Source organism: Oryctolagus cuniculus, chromosome 20 (genome assembly GCF_051225735.1).
Source record: "Oryctolagus cuniculus isolate XC-2025 breed Fujian yellow rabbit chromosome 20, ASM5122573v1, whole genome shotgun sequence".
NCBI lineage: Eukaryota > Metazoa > Chordata > Mammalia > Lagomorpha > Leporidae > Oryctolagus > Oryctolagus cuniculus.
The window spans coordinates 10,621,491-10,641,412 of record NC_142886.1 but is presented as its reverse complement, the minus strand read 5'-3'; the positions used below and the strand labels follow the sequence as shown (position 1 = coordinate 10,641,412).

General features: G+C 50.2%; 1 protein-coding gene across 8 annotated transcripts in view; it reads left to right on the top strand.

Annotated features, from left to right (window-relative positions):
• SYNE2 (spectrin repeat containing nuclear envelope protein 2) overlaps positions 1-19,922 on the top strand; it is a 392,381-nt gene that overhangs the window by 321,411 nt on the left and 51,048 nt on the right. For all 8 annotated transcript variants that reach the window (XM_051826403.3, XM_051826401.3, XM_051826405.3 and 5 more), the window contains 7 exons: positions 1,482-1,636; positions 1,728-1,872; positions 3,230-3,324; positions 6,235-6,469; positions 9,179-9,373; positions 11,704-11,829; positions 17,902-18,057. In XM_051826403.3, the coding sequence (XP_051682363.3) occupies positions 1,482-1,636; positions 1,728-1,872; positions 3,230-3,324; positions 6,235-6,469; positions 9,179-9,373; positions 11,704-11,829; positions 17,902-18,057 (1,107 nt within the window). The remainder of the gene's footprint in view (positions 1-1,481; positions 1,637-1,727; positions 1,873-3,229; positions 3,325-6,234; positions 6,470-9,178; positions 9,374-11,703; positions 11,830-17,901; positions 18,058-19,922) is intronic.

Here is a 19,922-nt window from a genome sequence, read left to right as displayed (position 1 = left end):
CCCAGATGGCTGCAATGGCCAAGGCTGGGCCAGGCTGAAACCGGGAGCCAGGAGCTTCATCTGGGTCTCACACCTGGGTGGCAGGGGCCCAAGCACTTGGGCCATCCTCCGCTGCTTTCCCAGGCACATTAACAGGGAGCTGGATCAGAAGTAGAGCAGCCGGGAATCGAACGGGTGCCCATATGGGATGCTGGCATCGCAGGTGGCAGCTTAACCAGCTATGCCACAGCGCCGCCCATGTGTAGAATACTGTTAAATTATGCTGTAAGCACTGTGCCTTGCTGCATAGCAAGGAACCCATTTCTTTTGATTTTTAGGCAAGCTGCATGGCCTGCTGCAGGTTTAGTTGTTAGCAGACTAAAGGGGACTTGGAAGTCCAGAATGATCTTTTTTTTTTAAGCCCATTTTCTGTATTTTTCAGAGACAAAATTTGAGATCACTTTGTATTTTCTGGGCTGTTCGGGTTGTGCAGATTGGGATTCTGAGTTCAAGCCCAGCTCTGGACAAACCATTTGCTAATTCAGGCTCCAATATTCCCTTGTCTTTGAGATAAGCAGAACCTTTTTGTGGTCTGACTATCTTAGTAGTATCTGAAAACCTGGACTTCAGTTTCATTTTATGTTATTTGAGATGCAGAGAGAGGGAAAAAGCTCCCCTCCACTGATTACTCCCTGATACCACAGGGGCTGAGAACAGGCAGAGGGCTGAAGCCAGGAGCCAGGAACTCAACCCAGGTGTCCACTTACTCGGGCCATCACCTGGCGCTGCCCAGGATCTGTGTTAGCAAGAAGCTGGAAGCAAGAGCTGAGACTGCACCGTGGGCTGTCCTGTGTGGGGTGGGTGTGTCAGCCGTACCCTAACCTCTGAGGCGCTGAGACCCCACTGTGGGCTATCCTGTGTGGGGTGGGGGTGTCAGCCGTACCCTAACCTCTGAGGACCTGAGACCCCACCGTGGGCTGTCCTGTGTGGGGTGGGGTGTCAGCCGTACCCTAACCTCTGAGGACCTGAGACCCCACCGTGGGCTGTGCTGTGTGGGGTGGGGGTGTCAGCCATACCCTAACCTCTGAGGACCTGAGACCCCACTGTGTGCTGTCCTGTGTGGGGTGGGGGTGTCAGCCGTACCCTAATCTCTGAGGACCTGAGACCCCACTGTGGGCTGTCCTGTGTGGGGTGGGGTGTCAGCCGTACCCTATAACCTCTGAGGAGCTGAGACTGCACTGTGGGCTGCCCTGTGTGGGGTGGGGGTGTCAGCCGTACCCTAACCTCTGAGGACCTGAGACTCCACTGTGTGCTGTCCTGTGTAGGGTGGGAGTGTCAGCCGTACCCTAACCTCTGAGGAGCTGAGACTGCACCGTGGGCTGTGCTGTGTGGGGTGGGGGTGTCAGCCGTACCCTAACCTCTGAGGACCTGAGACTCCACCGTGGGCTGTGCTGTGTGGGGTGGGGGTGTCAGCCCGTACCTAACCACTGCGTGTTTTACAGAACCGAGTGCTGGCACTGACAGCCCACTCACCCAATCTTGAGCGGCTGAATGAAGTGAGCCTGAAGCTCCCACTGAGCGAGGTGGCCGTGAAGACGCTGCAGAGCATGAACCGGCAATGGATCCAAGCCACGGCCACGGCCATGGACCGCTGCAGGTCAGCTCGTCCCGCTTGTGCTGTTGTACTGGCTACGGCTCGGGAGTGTCGCTGTCGTACGGACCTGTGTTGTTTGTCTCGACCTTTCCAGGGAGCTGCAGGACGTTGGACTGAAGGAAAACTTTCTTTACTGCTGTGAGAAGTGGGTCCAACTTTTGGAGAAGATGGAAGAGAAGCTGGGAGGGAGTGCTGGTGACAGCCTCGCCGCACTGCTGGAGGAGCAGAAGACGTTCCAGGTGACCCTGAGTTCGCTGCCCCCTTGAGCTGCTCACCCTGGGGCAGGAGTCAGACAGAGAGATTTCAGTAAAACCCCCGGGGGTGGGCATGGGGCGCATCTACCCATCCCTAACCACAGGATGTTTAAGGCACTTCAAAAAATTCACAGAAAATGGCATTAAGAGACGTTTATTTTGGTGGGAAAAAAAATTGACATCCATGCATAATTTTTTTTATAATACTCACTTTCTTTTTTAAAGAATCGTGTATTTATTTGCAAGGCAGATACAGAGAAAAAGAGAGAAATCTTCCATCTGCTGGTTCATCCCCCAAATGGCCCCAACAGCTGGGGCTGGGCCAGGTTGAAGCCAGGAGCCTGAAGCTCCCTCCAGGTCTCCCACTTGGCCCTCTTCTGCTGCTTTCCCAAGTGCCTTAACAGGAGGCTGGGTGGAAGTGGAGCAGCTACCACTTGAACTGCCACTCAGATGCGATGCCAGCACTGCAGGCGGTGGCTTAACCACCATACTGCTCATTTTCTATGGACTTTTTAAGACTTACCATAGGTATCAATTTCAAAATTTTTCACCAAAATAAACATCTTTTAATTCTTTTTTCCACAAATGTTTTGACATATTCAGTTGTCAGCTGGTCATTTGCAAGATTTTCTCCCATTTCATGAATTACAGCATTTGGTTCCCTTGCTCTGTTTTATTAGTGGCAGCGCTCCTAGGTTTTCTGTAGTCCTCGGAAGTTTCTAGCACAACTTCGATTCTTTAGAAGGCAAGCACTGTACCACTGTGCCAGTAGCATGGGAGAGCACGTTAGCTTCTCTTTGTATTTTCACTGAATTCTCTAGTATTGATAAATTAGAGCCCTAGCATTAGTAATTCCACGGAGGAGTTTCTATGGAAACTGATGGATATTTGAGAATACTGCTGGTGGTGACAGATCCTGCTTTTCCAAGGTGAGGTTGATCAGTTGACTGTAACTTTTGAATGTAACTATCTTAAGTATGCATTATCACTTAAAGATCATCCGGTGAAAATAAAACAGACACAAATACTTTAGTTGCCTGTCCTTCCAAGCACCCAAGTCCTACAGTTGAGAAATAGACGAGACACAACTCATGTTTTGCACAGCTCCTGGCCAGAGTCACTGCCCAGTAAAAGTGCCTGGAGATGTAGGTGGACCTGATGTGATGTTCATATATGGTGCTGATAGGATGGCTGAACATTTTTTGCAGCTGCGCTCAAACAATTTGAAAGTCGATCGTCCCATATGTCCCTTGGAAGCTTAGATCCTCATCGAATCTGTGAGTTCCAAATTCATAAACGTGAATTCCCCAGGCTGACGGTTTCTGTTTTGACTCATACACAGATGTTAGAAGCTGAAGTTTCCATAAGCCAGAGAGTTGCTGATGTTTGGGTCACGCAGTCCCTACAACTCCTGGACACAGCGGAGGTAGAGAGGAGGTGAGCCTTCTGGGACTTGTGACGGTTGTGGCACAGGGAGCCCACGCAGGGGTCAGAGCAGGCTTCCCACGTGTGGACCCTACTCACATCAGTGCCCTGCAGCCCACTGATGGGTAGGTCACTGTGGGGCCAGCCTTCCTGCCATCCACTGGGACGTGGTGTTGCCATGTGGTGATAAAAATGTTGGTGATACTTTTCCCTGTGGTTGGTGGATGGGGTGAGCAGTCCAGAAACTTAAAAAAAAAAAACACGGCCACTTCTTTGGGTGTACAGTTGTCCTAGCCATTAAGATGCCACTCGAGACCCCTTGTTGGAGTCCCTGGGTTCATGTTCTAGCTCTGCTCTGGATTCTGGCTCCCCACTGGGGCAGACCCGGGGAGGCAGTAGGTGATAGGTCCAGTGCGGGGGATCCTGCTGGGGGACCTGGGTTGAGTTCCCTGTGCTGGGCTTCAGCCTGACCCAGCTCTGACTTATGCAGGCATTTGAGGAGGAAGCCAGTGGGTGGGAGATCTCTGTCTCTCTGTGTCTCTGTCTTTCAAGTAAATAGGATAAATAAAAACACCCGTCCCCCAAGCATACCTGGAGTCTTCAAAGAGTTCAGGAAAATGCATGTTATTTAAAAAAAAAAAAAAAAAACTATGCACAGATGTAAAAAAAAAAAAAAACATTTTTTGTGACAAAATAAACCTGTCTTTTAATCCATTTTTCATTACTGTTTTTGAAGTAACTATAGTTTACCAAGTTTTATCTCAAATTGGACTTCTATAGTATGTTTTCCTTTTTTTTTTATAAGCCACAGGCATTTCAGAGTGCCTGCTTTCTTTCTTTTTTTTAAAGATTTATTTATTTATTTGAAAGAGTTATACAGAGAGAGGAGGAGAGGAAGAGAGAGAGAGAGTCTTCCATCCACTGGTTCACTCCCGAAGTGGCCGCAACGGCCAGAACTGAGCTGATCTGAAGCCAGGAGCCAGGAGCTTCTTCCGGGTCTCCCACGAGAGTGCAGGGGCCCAAGCACTTGGGCCACCTTCTACTGCTTTCCCAGGCCGTAGCAGAGATCTGGATCGGAGTGGAGCAGCTGGGACTTGAACCAGGTGCCCATATGGGATGCCGGCACTGCAGGTGGCGGCTTTACCCGCTATTCCACAGCACTGGCCCCATATGCTTTCCTCTTGACTCTCACCTTCATGCTGTGTTGCTATTTAGCAAATAATTTTTCCAATGCCGCCATTTGCAGCAGGTAGCTCAGCCCTCGTCATAATAGGAGGGAGTTCTCCCTATGTGGATATGGGGTTGGTTGGGTCACTGGGCAGTGCCAGTTAGGCTGAGTAGAGTCCCTGTGGGGCAGCCTCCTGTGGATAAATGTCGCGGTCTTGCAGCTGAGCTGAAACACAGGGCAGAGAGCCTGGAGGTGGCCTGGAACATTACCTTCACCGAATGTCCTAGAGGACTTGTTTTCCTCTCCGTAACATCCATATGCCCGAGAGAATCTTCTTGCAGCATAGCTAAGTAACACAGAGTCGATTTCTTCCAGCTCTGAACCAGTGGATTCCAGCCAGTTCCAGAATGACCTGTTATTTTGTTTTGCTCAGTATAGCAAGGCTTGACTTTCCCAGAATAAATGAGGGCTTCGCTTGTCGTGTGGAGGATGTTATTGATCTGGGAAAGAGCCAATGAATCCTTGCAGAAAGTCTGCTCTTCATGGCTAAAATCATATAAGTGGGGCCAGCACTGTGGCATAGCAGGTAAAGCCACCGCCTGCAGTGCCAGCATCCCATATGGGCACTGGTTCGAGTCCCGGCTGCTCCACTTCTGATCCAGCTCTCTGCTATGGCCTGAGAAAGCAGTAGAAGATGGCCCAAGTGCTTGGGCCCCTGCATCCACATAGGAGACCTGAAAGAAGCTCCTGGCTCCTGGCTTTGGATCAGCACAGCTTCAGCCATTGAGGCCATTTGGGGAGTGAACCAGAAGATGGAAGACCTCTCTCTTTCTCTCTCTATCTCTCTCTCTGCCTCTGCCTCTCTGTAACTCTACCTTTCAAATAAATAAATAAATCTTTTTTAAAAATTATATAACATACACCTTCATATACTCAGTAGCTTTCCAAGGTACCTACCTATATGTTCATCCATTTCCTGTTGATCTACTTTCTAGTTTTCTTTCCGTCAGCACTCGGCATTCTGTACATTAAAACAGCATCAGCCGACAGGAGCTCTCTCTTTCTCTCTCCTTCCCTCTCTAATTAGTTAACTAATTGATTAAAAAAAAAAAAAAAAGCTCCAGTTTGTTTAAAGGAATGGTTCTTGGCCGGCGCCGCGGCTCACTAGGCTAATCCTCCGCCTTGCGGCGCCGGCACACCGGGTTCTAGTCCCTGTCAGGGCGCCGGATTCTGTCCCGGTTGCCCCTCTTCCAGGCCAGCTCTCTGCTGTGGCCAGGGAGTGCAGTGGAGGATGGCCCAGGTGCTTGGGCCCTGCACCCCATGGGAGACCTGGAGAAGTACCTGGCTCCTGCCATCGGATCAGCATGGTGCGCCGGCCACAGCGTGCCAGCCGCGGCGGCCATTGGAGGGTGAACCAACGGCAAAGGAAGACCTTTCTCTCTGTCTCTCTCTCTCACTGTCCACTCTGCCTGTCAAAAAAAAAAAAAAAAAAAAAAAAAAAAAGAATGGTTCTTATCCGTGCTGGCAAAACACCAGGTTTCATGCAAATATTTTCTGCCGAACCCCGTTCACCAACGCACGCGCTGCCCTTGCACAAGCCCCCTTCATGTTTCAGTTGGACAATGCTGGGGTTTTAAGAAGCTGGGGTCTTTCAGTTGTGCCTGCAGATATCAAATCTGAGCGTTGTTACCCAGGACAGTCCTCTCTCCCCCACGTTGGTGTCAGCACGCCGTGACGCTCTCTGTCTTCCCTAGCCCTGAATTTGTTGCGGGGTTCTCGGAGCTGGCGGACCGCTGGCAGCGAGCTGCCCAGGGCGTGCGGCAGAGGGCGCGCGAGGCGGAGGGGCTGGTGCGGAAGTGGTGGTGCTTCACGGCCTCGGCGGAGGAGCTGCTGCGCTTCCTGGCCGACACCAGCCACCTGCTGTCTGCCCTGAAGGGCCGGGACCACTACAGCCTTTCCCAGACCCGAAGCCTGCTGCAGGAGCTGAAGGTACTGTGTGCAAGGCCCCCCCCCCCCCACGGCGGGATGTTCCCTCATCTCTGATGTGTGTGTTCTAGGGTGGCATGGTTCAGCTGCACTTTGTCCAATGGGAGGCCAGCAGGGTGGGGGCAGCACACCTCACAGCCCGGCCCATCACTCTGTGGGGTCAGAAACCCAACGGTACGGGTTCATCTAGAAGTAATGAGGCTGTCCCGGGCCATGGGAGGAGCCGGGGTGGAGACAGGTGGGTGGAGTGGGAGCAGTTTGGGGTGACAGCATTGCACCACCTGAACTCATAAGCCACTCCCTAATGATGAACTGTTCAGCATTGGAGTAATGTAGAATGCCTTTATTATTATTATTATTATGTATTTGAGAGAAAAAGACACGTAGAGAAGCCTGCAACAGCCAAGGTTGGGCTTGGATGAAACCAGAAGGTAGGAACTCCGTTACATGACCCATCTGTGCAGCCTCCCACGGTCAGCATTAGCAGGGAGTTAAAATCAAGAAGCAGAGCTGGTGTCGAACCCAGGCCTGCTGGTGTGGGACTGCTAAGTCAGGCTGCCACCCACTCCTCCTGCCTACTTCTTGAAGGGCAAATTCCTCTGGACAGCAGCTTCGCGTCCATGAGCGCGTGAAGTGAGAGTAAGTAGTTGGGCTCATTGCGTCGAGCAGGGGGACCACTGTTCACCCTGGAGAGCCCGCCACGTGCAGGGCCACCCTGCTGAAATTGTGTGCTTTCCCCGTCGCTTTGTCCGGTCACCAGCTGTTAACAGCACCCGCTCTGATCCAGTCAACATCCGGAGAGCTGAGTGTGTTGTGTGGTCCGAGACCCCCTGCTCTCACGGGGACGGGCAGACAAAGCCACAGATAAAGAGCACATCAGATCGCAGTAAGGCTGATGGAGGTGGTTAGAGCAGGGCCATGGAGCCGGGTGGTTAGGGTGCTCGAGTTCCCTAGTGTCTGGGTTTGATTCTTGCCTCCCGCCTCTGATTCCAGCGTCCTCCTAAATGCAGACCCCAGGAGGCAGCAGCAATGACTTAAGTGACTGGGTTGCTGTCACTCACGTTGGAGACCTGGACTGAGTTCCCGGCTCCCTGCTTCAGCCCCTGGGCATGATGGCATCTGGGGAGTGACCAGCAGATGGTCTGTCGATCTCTCTGCCATTCCAGTTACAAAACAAATAAAGCTTTATTGTATATATTGATGGACATGTTTATGTACCAATAATAAGCTTAAAGGTATACTTTTTATTATATTTTGCCTTTTTTATTTGTTCTCATCTTTTATTTTATTTTTTAAAGGTTTTTAAGAGGCCAGTGCTGTGGTGCAGTAGGCTAAGCCTCTGCCTGCAATGCTGACAGCCCATATGGGTGCTGGTTCGTGTCCCGGCCGCTCCTCTTCCAATCCGGCTCTCTGCTGTGGCCTGGGAAAGCAGTGGAGGATGGTCCAGGTCCTCTGGCCCCTGCACCCACATGGGAGACCAGGAGGGGGAGCCGGGCTCCTGGCTTCCAATCTGTGCAGCTCCAGCCGTTGCAGCCATTTGGGGAGTGAACCAGCAGATGGAAGACCTCTCTCTCTCTCTCTCTCTCTCTCTCAGTCGGTAACCCTACCTCTCAAATAAATAAAAATCTTTTAAAATATATTTCAAAGAGTGATAGAGACAAAAAGAGACAGAGATAGCTTCCATCCATGGTTCACTCCCCAGATGCCTACAACAGCCGGGGTTAAGCCACGCCAAAGCCAGGAGCCAGGAACTCCGTCCAGGTCTCCTGTGTGGGTGGTACGAACCCAGATCCTTGGGCCATCATCTGCTGCCTACCGGGCGCATCAGTAGGAAAATGATCAGAAGTGTGGCGCAACCTGGATGCAACAGACACCCTGATCCGTACACCGTGTAGACATCCCGAGCAGTGGATTAACCCACCACACCGCAATGCCCACCCTCGTTCTCTCCTGTTAGATGTTTGTTCAGCATAATGTACACATCCTATCCTTGTGGATTAGGAGTAAAGTGACTCTTGTACCATAATAGCCGGTAGAAATGATCATTTCAGATCTAATACTTCATTCGTTTCCTTAATACTCTTAGATCCATTTATCTGGTAGGCTTTTCTTCTGTGAAGTATACTTTTAAATTTCTTTATGTTGGGGCTGGCACCATGGCACGGTAGGTTAATCCTCCGCCTGTGGCGCCGGCATCCCATATGGGTGCTGGTTCTAGTCCCTGCTGCTCCTCTTCCCATCCAGCTCTCTGCTGTGGCCTGGAAAAGCAGTGGAGGATGGCCCAGGTCCTCAGGCCCCTGCACCCACATGGGAGATCTGGAGGGGAAGCCTGGCTCCTGGCTTCAGATCGGCGCAGCTCCAGCCGTAGCGGCCATTTGGGGAGTGAACCAAAGGAGGGAGGACCTTTCTCTCTGTCTCTCCCTCTCACTGTCTGTGACTCTACCTCTCAAAAATAAAAAATCTTTTAAAAAATAATTCTTTGTGTTTTCAATCATTACACTAAGAATCTTACCTCTTTCCAATCTTAAGGACACCTTATTTGCTAATGTATTGTCTACTCAAAGGAAAACATTGCATTTCATATGAAAGAGGGTGTATGTATACATTCTGACCAGAATTAGCATTTAAGAAAAGCTCCAAAGGAAAGATACATCTACCCACAATCATATTTGTATCAAGTCAGAGGCATAAACGATTTTTTTTTTTTTGTAGAATAAAGAAATCCACTTTCGGAGATGGCAGACCACCTATGCGCTGACCTTGGAGGCTGGGGGAAAGTTACAGGACATGAGTGACCAGGAATCCAGGGCGTCCGTTGGCGAGACCATGAGCCAGCTTCAGGACAGCTGGACGAGCACAGAGCTCCAGCTGGGAGAGATGGTGCAGCAGTTCCAGGGCACGCTGGAGGTAACCCCACCAAACCCACCCCGGCCTTTCCTGCTCCTAACATTCAGATGTGAGGATGCTTCCAAAAGTTCATGGGAAAACAAAACTAGAAGATAAGTTTATTGGCGCACAAAAAATGTTTTGAAATCTGTGTATATTCTTTTCATAATATGCATTTTTCATGAGTCTTTGAAGATACCCCCTCCAAAGCAGTACATATGATCTTTTGTTTGCTCTGTGAATATGAGAATGGTTCTGAGAAACCACAATATTGTGAGTTTTCCAAGGGAGATCAAGTCCTACTGCCTAATCCCTGTCATGTCAGTCAGTAGCTTAGAAATAGTAAAATATCAATATAGCCTTGCAAAAGCTCATCGGTAACTGTAAGGCTAGAAATACTTCAAGTTCTGTTAGCATATTGACTTTCATGAAACAGGAGCAGTCGTTTTCAGTGGGGGTTCAATGCACAGAGTTAATCTTCCATATATGGCCTGTCCTTGGGTATAATGTCTGAAAATAAGCGTGGTGGCAATTCATTTTCCTGATTTCATTGGAGAATGCCCTTTTTGCACACAAGCGAGTTGTCCACCTAATTTCCGATTATACCTTTAAGGATGGGTATGCTTTATTCTGAGCCCTTATTGGGAAACTCACCGTTATTCTGTTGTGCTGAAATGCCACGTTGTTCCCAAGGAACCTGAGCGCCTTTGAGCCCATGGCCCTGTTTGACTGCGTGCTTCAAGTTCTGATGTCCTTAAGGTCAGGCTGTTTTCACTTTATGTTTTCTCTGAGCCGACTGCCACTACTGGCTCACTCGCCTGTGTGTGTGTCTTTTCTGCGTACCTGAACTGGATAACCAAACTTGCCTACATGCAGAGGAAGTCCTGGCCCATGCTAAGTTAGGACCTGAGCAGCTACTGTGCATAAAATATCTGAATTTGACTGGGTGTATGGAACGTGTGGAAATTCACTGACTGGCAGATACCTGTTGGACACCTGCCGTGTCTGTGCAGCTCTGGGGTGAATGCAGATGAGTTTGCTGAGAGAGGCCAGGACTCCCAGTTTGGCTTCTCTCTTTGCTTTTTTCCTGGTTGAGGTTCAGTTTGTGTTGCTAGAAAATGGCCGCTCCTTAGGTGGGGTGTTAGCAGAGGTTTGGGCCAACCCAAGTATGCTTAGGTATCCATTGGATTGGGGAATAGTATTTAATTCTATTTGTTTATAAATAGTATTTAATTGTATTTGTTTACCTGTAGTAATCCTAGGATGAGAAATTCATTTATCCTAATGAATTCAATACAAACACCTTGACCTTGAACACGCAGGCACCTTTTGCTCAGTAATGTAAGGTCTGAGGGAAATAGATGGTGAGACTTGATCAGGCTTTTAACCTCATATCCTCGGGCCAGACAGTGTTTTCTGAATCTTGGTTTTCCACTTTAAATATGATACTAATTCTTGCCCTGTCTGCCTTCTGAGGTTATAATTCCAGAGTTAGTCAAGTTGGAAATGCTTTGTAAACCACTGAGCGCTTTAAGCAAAAAGCTGCTCTCACAGGAGTGGTGAGAAGTGGAGAGCCCCCCCAGAGGGGTGACTGCAAAAGACGAGGAAAGTGGCCGATGGCTGCTGCCTTACAGTGCTATCATAGCATGCACCCAAGGCTGTAGATGCTAAAGGTTGATCCTTGCAGGAGTCTTTTAGATAAGAACTTCCCCAAACCGCCAGTAGAAAGGAGCTTGGGTAGCCAAGGGATAGGGCGGAGAGACCAGTGATGGAGTGAGCCAGGCAGAGCTGCCGGAGCCGCAGCGTCCTGTTGTGCCCCATCTGCTCCTGCAGAGCGCGGTCTGTGCAAGGCAGAGCCGCAGGTCTCTTTGTGCTTTACCAAATACGCTTCCTAGAAAGATCGTGGGCCGGTGCCGTGGCTTGATAGGCTAATCCTCTGCCTTGCAGCGCCAGCACACCGGGTTCTAGTCCCAGTCGGGGTGCCGGATTCTGTCCTGGTTGCCCCTCTTCCAGGCCAGCTCTCTGCTGTGGCCAGGGAGTACAGTGGAGGATGGCCCAAGTGCTTGGGCCCTGCACCCCATGGGAGACCAGGATAAGTACCTGGCTCCTGCCTTCAGATCAGCGTGATGTGCCAGCCGTGGCGGCCATTGTGGGGTGAACCAACAGCAAAGGAAGACCTTTCTCTCTGTCTCTGTCTCTCTCTCACTGTCCACTCTGCCTGTCAAAAAAAAAAATAGATTAAAAAAATAAATAATAGATTTAAAAAATAAATAAAAGAAAGAAAGATCGTGGATTCCCCAAGGCGTTCTTCACAGCCGAGCCCTGACCGCTGCTATTCTTATTTCCTGTAGGCCTGGGAGCAGTGTGAAAAGAAACTCCAGGAGCTGAAGAGCAGGCTGCAAGGTGTGAAGGTGCAGAGCAGGGCTTCTCTTCCAGAGCTCCACGAGGACCTCCAGAAGGAGAAGGAGCGCATTAAGGTAGCGGAGCCGCAGCTGGCGGCTGGGCCGTCCCTTCCTCCGCGGTTTTCTGAGTGCCGGCAGCGTGCACCTGCCTTTGTCTCTCTGTGTCGAATCCGAGTTTTTATGTTCAGTTGGAAAACACTTGCCCCCGTCTTCTGATGCCACGTCCTGGGCTCCTAAGGAATTTGAGCCAGTGCTTTTCATCATGCTGGTGTGGAAATGAGAAGGACTCTGCTCCTTGGGGTCCTGGGGTTTCTCCCTCAGCTCCTCTTCCATCTGCTCCTCCTCTGCAATATAAGGTGTGGCTCTGAGGTTATTTTTTTTTAAGATTGATTTATTTACTTGAAAGGCAGAACTACAGAGAAGCAGAGAGAGAGGGAAAGAGAGATCTTCCATCTGACAGTTCACTCCCCAAATGGCCACAACAGCTAGGACTGGACCAGGCTGAAGCCAGGAGCCAAGAGCTTCTTCCAGGTCTCCCACATGGCTGCAGGGGCCCAAGCACTTGGGCCATCCTCCGCTGCTTTCCCAGGTGCATTAGCAGGGAGCTGGATTGGAAGTGGAGCATCCAGGACTCGAACCAGCGTCCATTTGTGATGCCGGTGCTGCAGGTGGCGGGCTCCTTTCGAAAGATATTCCTGCATACACAGGCTGATATTTATTATATACATGTTCATTTGGGGGGTGGGGGGGCCTCTTTTGACTCAAATGCTAGGCTAGAGAAATGGCTTTGTGAAGTCAGACCACTGGGAGATTTTTACATTACACATTACTGGAAGCTTAGTCATTTGTGCAGTATAAACAACCTATCTGATTAAAGGAATGTGCAGGAAGTTTACAACATACTCGTTTTCTTTTGCAACCAGTTTGGTAGCAAATCCAGGGCATGTTAATTTCAAGACAGAAGCTTGGTTTTTGAAACGTTTATACTGATAGCAACCATCAAGTGCAATAAATCTCCATAGCAAGTCTCCCTTCTTGATATGGTGGACTGAGTCCTGGGTGTTTCCCGTGGTATTCCTGAACATTTTTCCAGCCTTTGATACACACGAGACTGTCTCAGAAACCTCACAGAAAATGGAATTAAAGGCTATACCTATTTTGGTGCAAAAACGCTGAAATCCATGCATAGAGAGATGCCAGACATTTCCTGGAAAATGTGTAGTCTGAAAAAGCTTGCATGGATTTCCTACGAATTTTACATCAGAAGTTCTTTTTTTCATTTTTATTTTTTGACAGGCAGAGTTAGTGAGTGAGAGAGAGAGCGAAAGGTCTTCACTTTCCATTGGTTCACCCCCCAATGGCTGCTCCGATGGCGCACTGCGCCGATCCGAAGCCAGGAGCTAGGTGCTTCTCCTGGTCTCCCATGCGGGTGCAGGGCCCAAGCACCTGGGCCATCCTCCACTGCACTCCCAGGCCACAGCAGAGAGCCAGACTGGAAGAGGAGCAACCAGGACAGAATCCAGCGCCCCAACCAGGACTAGAACCCGGGGTGCCAGCGCCGCAGGCGGAGGATTAGCCTAGTGAGCCGCAGCACTGGCTTTTTTTTTTTTTTTTTTGAAGTGTCCTTGTACTGCCAAATTGCTTTTCTTTCGGTCATGTGCTTTGAGAGTGGAGGACTCACTCTGCAGCCGGCAGTGTGGTAGGCACCGGGAAGTGCCGTGGTGAGCAGTGTGGTCACAGCCCCTGCTGACCTCCCGGAATGACGTGAGAGCTACATAGCCAAGCTCTCCGCCCCGGGGCATGTGCACGCGCACGTGTGAGTAAATGATGAGTAAGAATGGCCAGTTCGAGAGGACAAGGACAGGGACAGGCGGTCAGAGCGTAAAACGGAGGCCGCCGCCTTGCCCAGTGGCTCAGAGAAGCCTCCCCTGAGGAATTAGCCACCGTTGCGTCTGCGGTCTGCTGGCTCCGGCAGTTCCCCAAATACCATGTAGGATCAGGAGCGTGAAAAGTTGGTAGCATTCCAGGCTAGTCATTAAAAATGCAGATTTAAAAATAGCCGGCGATCATTGCCCATGTTCAGCTCGCCCCGCCACCACCCTGTATAAAAACTGCACATTGAAAAATAGGGAAAATGAGACAGTCGTGCTTTCAGATGATTTGGCAAAATGTATGAATATTTATTAAAGCTCGGCCCCACATGCCCGTTTTGCAAAGCTCTCCACCTTGCAGTGGAAGGTATGATAAGAATCCAGACGGCTGTGGTTTAATCCGGGATGTGGATCAGTGCAGGCGGCTGAGCAGGGCCCTGGCCAGGCCCAGCTTCCTGGCCCGGGGACCGGGAGACACCACACACAGCTCAGGGAGCTCACAGGAAAAGCGTGTCTTAGGAAAAACTGCGCCTGCATTTCAAATGCGGAGGGTGACCGGAATAAACCGCTTAGTTCCGTGTGGCACACACCTCGGAGCGCCGTGGCTCACCAGAGGCCCTGTGGGTCCAGGTGAAGGGGGCGCCTGAGCTGCCTACAGGACAGAGCTACATCGAGGAGCGCTCCCCCAAAAACTCCATGGTCACCCACTCAGCAGGAACCAAGAGACTGAAACAAGGCAACAAGCATTTGCGATTTAAAATACCAACCGGTCTCCTGTTTCTGTTTTTATTTTTTTAAGATTTACATGTTTATTTGAAAGAACAACACAGAGAGAGAGAACTCTTCCATTCACTGATTCACTCCCCAGATGGACTCAACAGCCTGTGCTGGGCCAGCCCAGAGCCAGGAACTCTTTACTGGTTTCCCACATGGGTGGCAGGGGCCCAAGCATTTGGGCCATCTCTTGCTGCCTCCCAGGGCATTAGGAAAATGGATCATGGGGCCGGCACTGTGGCATAGCGGGTAAAGACGCCACCTGCAATGCCGGCATCCCATATGGGCGCCGGTTCTAGTCCCGGCTGCTCCTATTCCGATCCAGCTCTCTGCTATGGCCTGGGAAAGCAGTAGAAGATGGCCCAAGTCCTTGGGCCCCTCCACCCACATGGAGACCCAGAAGAAGCTCCTGGCTTCCTGGCTTTGGATGGGCACAGCTCCAGCCTTTGTGGCCAATTGCAGGGTGAACCAGTGGATGGAAGACCTCTCTGTCTCTCTCTTTCTGCCTCTCCTTTTCTCTCTGTGTAACTCTGACTTTCAAATAAATAAATAAATCTGTTAAAGAAAAAAAAAAGTGGGTCAGAAGCAGAGTAGCTGGGACTTGAGCCAGCACTCGGATATGTGATGGGGGTGTTTTAAGCTGCCGCTTAACTCGCTGTGCCACACACTTGTCATTTAGGTGTTATTTCTGAACTCTGTCACCTTTATAAAGAATGTTCTGGACCATTTCATTAAATGTGATTTCTTGTTATAAAATCATCCCACTGTGGCTCCTTGGGCTCTGAAAATCAATCAGAATTAACACATTTTGGTTATGGCCATGTCAGACCAATTTCTGATGCAAATGGCATCGTGCGAGGGTATTTCAGAGAGTTTCCAGAAAAATGGAATGAAAATAAATCAGTGTGTTTTTATGCAGGAAATTTTGAGATCCCTGCATAGATTTTTTTTTTAAAGATTCATTTATTTATTTGAAAGTCGAGTTACACAGAGAGAGAAGGAGAAGCAGAGACAGAGAGGTCTTCTATCTGCTGGTTCACTCCCCAATTGGCCACAATGGCCAGAGCTGTGCCAATCCGAAGCCAGGAGCCTCTTCCGGGTCTCCTATGCAGATACAGGGGTCCAAGGACTTGGGCCATCTTCTACTGCTTTCCCAGGCCATAGCAGAGAGCTGGATCGGAAGTGGAGCAGCCAGGACTCGATCCAGAGCCCGCAAAGGTGGTGGCTTTACCTGCTATGCCACAGCACCGGGCCCCCTGCGTAGAGTTTTCATAATGCACGTTTTCCATGGACTTTCTGAAATCCTTAGAGTGTCCTTTTAGATTTCAACTGACAGGAATAGGACCTTTAAGATGTGCTGGGGGTGGGGTGGGAGGGCGGATATGGTGGGAAGAATCACTATATTCCTCAAGTTTTACTTATGAAATTTTACTCATTAAATAAAAGATTTCTTTTGGAATAAAAAAATGTGTTGAGACGTGAGGCGGAATTGTAGGCTCCTGCCTTTTCCTTCCCCGACTGTGAAAGTCGTTTTGCTTGATCAAACTCCAGAAGTGACCAACACTTCACAGCCAAATGGATGGAACTGGAGAACATTACACTGAGTGAGACCAGTCAGGCCCAGGCAACAAAGGTCACGTTTTCTCTGGTTTGTGGAAGTTAACAGAGCAGAGAAGCTGTGTGGCTGTCGGGTCGTTCGCTGTATGCGCATAAACACTGCATCGCTGGGCTATACCAGTTATGCCCTTCGTTCCCCATGTTGTGATCACGGCCTATGAATCCCTCATTTGGTGACATTCATATCTGTCTTCAAGAAAAAAATAGCATATATGTGTATGTATGTAGTTTGAGGCCGGCAGTGGGTTTGGGAGTCTGGGCCTCAGACATAGCCAGAACGTCCCACACAAGCGGGCTGTCAGCTGTGGCTGGAAAGCCTGTCTCCACCCGGCCGGCGGCTCCCCCGCTAACAGCTGCCCCTTCTGCACCTGTGACCTTGCGGCTTGAAATCACTCCTCCAGGGTGGGTGCAGTCTTTCACCCAGAGCTGGCAGGGGGTGGGGCTGAGCCCCTAAGGAGACGGACGGTCTCCAGGAGAGAGGTCGGTCAGTCTTCCATCTGCTGGTTCACCCCCCAATTGGCCACAACGGCTGGAGCTGTGCCCATCCATCTGCATGAGCCCCGAGCCAATCAACATGCAGTATGTGAGCCCCCCGCCCCGTGCAATGGGCACCCCCAACAGGATGACCCAGTGAGCAGAGTAGCGCCTTAGAAGCCCCGGACCCTTCCTCAAAGCCAGTGTCCCCCTGGGGTGCTCCACCTGCCCTCCTCTCAGACCACACACTTTTCTCTGTCGCTTGCCAATCAAATAAATCTTCTTTTCTGTCAAATAAACGTTCCTGCCTCTTTGCAACTTGTTTCCTGGCTTTTTATTTCTATACTGAGCTGAGGAAAAGGACCCACGAGACTCGCTCCAGCAGCCTCCCCTCCGTGACCGGGCACATAAGGTCTCATACAACGTAAATGTGCCCGAGTGTTAAAAACTGTCTGTTTATTTTTAAAGACTGATTTATTTGAAAGGTAGAATTAAAAAGAAGGAGAGGCAGAGAGAAAGACACAGAGAGAGAAATCTTCAGTTTGCTGGTTCACTCCCCAAATGGCTGTAACAGCCAGAGCTGGGCTGATCCAAAGCCAGGAGCCAGGAGCTTCTTCAGGGTCTCCCACGCAGGTGCAAGGGCCCAAGCACTTGGGCCATCTTCTGCTGTTTTCCCAGGCCACAGCAGAGAGCTGGATCTTAAGAGGAGCAGTTGGGTCTCGAACTGGCAACCGTATGGGATGCTGGCACTGCAGGCGGTGGCTTTACCTGCTGTGCCACAGTGCTGACCCCACAAATTGTTAAATTTTAAAACTAAAGAAATGGTCTTAAAATAAAAGCAAGGGGTTGGGGGGGGGGGGGAGCTAGCTGTTCCCACAGCCAGAGGATTTTGGCTGTAAACACACCTCTGCCAATCATTTGGGAACAGTCTTTTTGTTTTTCTCCTTCCATTATACTCATTCTTTTGGGACGTTCACTGGAATGAGTTCCCTTGGCACACAAGGTGTATGATCCACACCTGAGAAGTCACAGTGAATGAGGGTACTTCCAAAAGTGTGGGCGGTGGGAAAAAATGGAATTAAATGCAAAACATCTTAGCAACCCATGCAAAGTTTTTCTCATCAGCCACAAACTTTTAAAACACAATGCAGGTGAGAATTTTTATTGGATTCCAAAGATACTAAATCAATAGAAATGCCTGCGGTGACTTTAAAGCAGAATTAACTGTGAAAATCAGAACCACCTGAGGAAGAGTGCCTAGGAGAAAAAGGTGGCCGAGAACGGCCCAGCCAGGCCTGCAGGCGCCGCTCGGCTGCACCAGGGCCCTCCCCCTTCCCGGCCTCCCCTCCCCCGCCCCCAGCCTCAGGTTTGCAGACCGCGGCCGCTCCAGTGGAGTTGTGTCTCCATGCAGGATCTGGAGAAGTCTCTAGCGACCTGGTCTCAGAACTGGCAAGAGCTTGAGGCCGTGCAGGCGGAGCTGGGCCGGCGCGCCCTGGCGGAGGACGCGATGGGGCTGCGACAGCAGATGGAGCACCTGCACAGACAATGGGACGACCTGTGCTTGCGAGTAAGTCCGGGGCTGAGCGCGGTGGCCCTGCAAGCGGCACTAACGCACGCGTGCACGCCCGCCCGCTGCAGACAGGCGCCCACCGTCCGGGCGGCGGCCACCCCCACCTGGCGCAGCCGAGCTGACCCTTTTGTTCCTGGGGCGCTGAGCGAACTTGCAGCGCTTGTGAGCACGCACGGTGTTGCGGGGTGGGGGGACTGCGGGGCGCAGTCGCCGAGGCGCCACTTCCCGCCCGCCCGCGAGAACTCTGCCCGGCACGTGCAGCGCCCGTGGCCGGTTGATGATCAGCTGCTGGGCTGTCTAGGCGGACCCCTTCGGCCTGTCCGGGAGATTCTGCCCAGGTGGGGGCGGGGAGGATGCGGAGACTCTTAAAGACCTTTGTTTTAAGAACGCGTAATTCCCAGGAAAGTAAATCCCCTAATCTCCTTTTGCTGGATCTAGAAGAGACGGATTTTTTTTTTAAAGTTTGAAATTCAGATATTGTTGAGTGCATTTTAAGCAAATCTCAACGCGTTCTGCCTTTTCGATGCGCCCATTAGAAAGTCTCTCCGTGCCCTAGCTTTAAGTGGCCTTTTCCACTTGGTATTCGAATTTTACATGAAAGACAATGTCTAGTACAGGGAGAGCAGTATCGAGGAGCTGAGGAAGCCGCCGGGGAGGCTGGGGCCCGCATGTGCCTAATTGTTTCCATCAGGAAATCATCTGAAGGAAGCCGTGCAAAATGCCAGGAGTTTTGAAAGCTAAGATAAATAGATGCCCAGGGGAATGGAAACATAAAACGTGTTTTCAGGGGTAGTTTTTCAAGCCTTTTTAGCACATTCGCCGGGAAGGGTGTGTAAGCATTGGGGTTGTTTTGTTTTGTGAGGGTTTTTGGTTTTGTTGTTTGTTTTTTGCGTTGTTCTGGACAGAGCAGAGAGTTTTGTTGTTTGGAGCAGGAAAACCTCAGTGAATTTGACTTGGTTTCCCATCTATTGAAGGGGTGTTAAAGTCTAACCAAAAGAACTGGGCTACTCCACACCCTCCCCCCAACACACACACACACACACACACACACTTTTAGCTTCCAAGGATTTTTAAGACCAGGAAATGCATTTGTACATGTAGGAGGCTGATGTGCCTTGTTTAAACTTTCATAACATTGATATTACTTATTTGAGAGGCACAGTGACAGAGAAGCAGAAACAGAGAGAGAATCTTCTATCAGCTGGTTCATTTCCCAAATGGCCACAATGACCCTGCCTGGGTCAGGCTGAAGCCAGGAGCCTGGAACTCCACTGGGGTTTCCTATGTGGTGGCACAGGCCCAAGGACTTGGCCATCGTCTGCTGCCTTCCCGGGGCAATAGGAGGGAGCTGCATTGGAAGTGGAGCAGCCGGGACTCAAATCCGCCCTCCAGCTTCCTGCACCACAGTGCAATATGTTTTAACCCTGGGAGAGGAGGAATCTTTGCTGATGTCGGCTCAGGAGTTGCTAGTGCGTCATGGAGTGCTGGGTATTTGGGAGTCGCCTGCTTGCTGCAGACCAGTGTTGGTGACATTTCTGTCATTTCTACCCAAAAGCCACAGGACATAACACAAAGTGAGCTATATGAATTGCGGGCATGGCTTTTGTACTTGTTTGCTTAATTTTAATGCAACACCAAAGACATTGAAATTTTTTTAATTTTCCTGGCTCATTTGCCTTACAAATGTTTGATTTATATTGTGGTTTGGATTATGGTTTTTAAATAGGACATTGGCCTTGTGTAGGTATAAGGATTTCATCAATTTTTAAAAAGATTTATTTATTTCAAAGGCAGAGAGAGAGAGAGGCAGAGAGAGAGAGAGAGAGAAAGAGAATCTTCCATCCACTGGTTCACTCCCCAAA